The following is a 2,203-nucleotide window of genomic DNA, read 5'->3' on the forward strand; positions in this document are numbered from 1 at the left end:
TTTTCAATTAAACGCAGGGTTGCAAAACAACAAAGGCGCTGGAGCGGGGGCGGAGCAAGGATCTTTACAGAACCCGTTGTTTACACGCAAAAAAGGGCCCGAGAGGGGCGGGGGCAGTGCAGCGCGCTATGTAGGGAGCGGTGCAGCGCTTGTGGATGGGCCGCCGCAGGCACGTGCTACTAAACCTCCTCGACGCTCGAGGAGTCTTGCGGCGAGTGATGAAGACCCTTCCTTCACCTTGATTCCACTTCGTTTCTTGTTGCCGTTCCCGATTTCTCCTCGGAGCTCGAGGAGGTTTGCCCCGAGACAAGCCGCCCACCCATGTGCCATGTGCTCCTACGGCGCCCCCTCCCCCCCTTTGTCGCCCGAGGGATGTGTGTGTGCATGTGTGAGTGTGGTGAACACACCCCACCATAATCAAGCATACAACGGAGTAACAAATCGGTGGGGTGGCAATCCTCCTCGGCACCGAGGAGATATGTTGGGCAGGGGCAGGGGGTCCGGCAATATTTGGGGTGGTGGAGCTGACTGGGTCTCTCGCCAAAAGAAAAAGATTTTTATTAATAGACTTTTTTGTTACCATCGTATGTGCTAGCCAGACCCCTGCGATATTCTCGCCGCAGCGCCGACTGCGCTTCGCCCTGTTCCGCTCATTGATCGATTTGTTGCCGCGTCCGCAGCTGCCGCTCGGTTTTTTAGCTTTGTTTATTTAGACACGTTTGAATCGCTCAGGCCACCTATATAATTTAAAAGGGCCTGTCAAACCGGGGTAAACACCTCAAACCGGAACCGGACTCCTTTAAATTCAGCGTCCTGCGGTGGAGCGTTTGTTTTCGAACCGTTCTATATGCACTGCTCTGTCAAAAAATGTGCCGCGCCGCCTGGTTTCCCCGCCATGCTACGGTTATACGGTATATTACCACTGTGACCAACCAGTTGGAACAACAACTTTATACAGACATACAACGTTGCTATGCTTTGCTACAACGCAAACGACTTCGATGCAAATTGTATACGACGTTCACATACATATTGTTGCCGGACGGGGTATGGCATCATCACCACCGAGTTGTAAGGAGTCTGCTATGATGACGGCGGTCAGAGCATACTCTGCCCTGGGTGACTGGTACTCTGGTTTATCTGCTCTTAACCACCACCCGCACAAATACACCCACCATAACAATCCATGCACTCGCCACATCCACTGGGGGACCAAACGGAGAGGGGGGCGGAGCGCGGATGACTTGTCGACATCAGGCAGGAGCGGCATTCGCAGCAGTAGCATTTACATCAGCAGGATCAACGGCAGCGGCAGCAGCTGCTGCAACATCTAGTCGGCAGAAGCAGCATTGACAGGAGCAGCAGCGGCGTAAAAAGCAGGAAAAGTGAGTGCGCGCGCTGCCCAACCCGCAAACGCCAGGCAGCGGTTGCCTCATAGCAAGCAAAGATGCGCGGGCAGTCAGGCTCCAGCCGCGACCAGGGGGTAATCAAAAGCACACGCCCACAGGCCCTCATCAAGCAAAATGATATATATATATATATATAATAAATATGTGTGTGTAATAAATATGTGTGTAAAAAAGGCGCGTCGTCAACCCGCCAAAAACATGCTCAGATTGGGTCGGGCCGCTGCCTGGCGACTGTCACGCCGCCGAGCCAGACGCCGCCGCCGCCGCCGCCGCCGCCGCCGCCGCCCGCCGCCGCGCTGCCGCCCTGCGGTTGCGGTCGCGGCGCTCGCGCGCCAGGGCGAGGGCCGCGCAGTTCGCCTCGCGGTCGTACCAGGCCTTGCTCAGGAAGGCGTTGGTGCCGCGGCCGACGCGCGCGCAGAGCCGCGCCTCGGCGAGCACGTCGCGCCGCGTCACCAGCGCGGCGCCCAGCAGGCAGGGCTGCCCCAGCGGCACGCAGCGCCCGCTCGCCGCGGACGGGCGCTCCAGCGCGCGGTGCAGCGCCGAGGTGCCGTGCGCGACGTCCGGGGCGCGCAGGAACGCGCAGCTGCCTGAGCGCACGCCGTACGACAGCCCCAGCGACCATAGCCTGAACTGCGCCAGCGCCAGTGCAGCGAGCCTGTCAGCGTTGGCCGCAAGCCAGCACACGATCGTCGGCCCGGCGTCCTTGTCGTCAACGTGGCAAGCCACGGGGCGGTTGCGCGTCGCCTGCACCGCGGCGAAGCGCAGGCGCGCGGCGGCGCGGCGGCGGCGGCGGG

The 2,203-nt window shown here is 60.1% G+C and overlaps 1 protein-coding gene across 1 annotated transcript in view; it reads right to left on the bottom strand.

Moving 5' to 3' along the window:
- Positions 1 to 1,643: 1,643 nt before the first annotated feature.
- MNEG_15513 (hypothetical protein) overlaps positions 1,644 to 2,203 on the bottom strand; it is a gene marked incomplete at both ends in the record, with an annotated part of 2,040 nt that continues 1,480 nt past the window's right edge. Inside the window, one exon of the mRNA XM_014036016.1 lies at positions 1,644 to 2,153. Within this exon, the coding sequence (XP_013891470.1) occupies positions 1,644 to 2,153 (510 nt within the window). The remainder of the gene's footprint in view (positions 2,154 to 2,203) is intronic.

Source organism: Monoraphidium neglectum, assembly GCF_000611645.1.
Source record: "Monoraphidium neglectum strain SAG 48.87 unplaced genomic scaffold scaffold05398, whole genome shotgun sequence".
NCBI lineage: Eukaryota > Viridiplantae > Chlorophyta > Chlorophyceae > Sphaeropleales > Selenastraceae > Monoraphidium > Monoraphidium neglectum.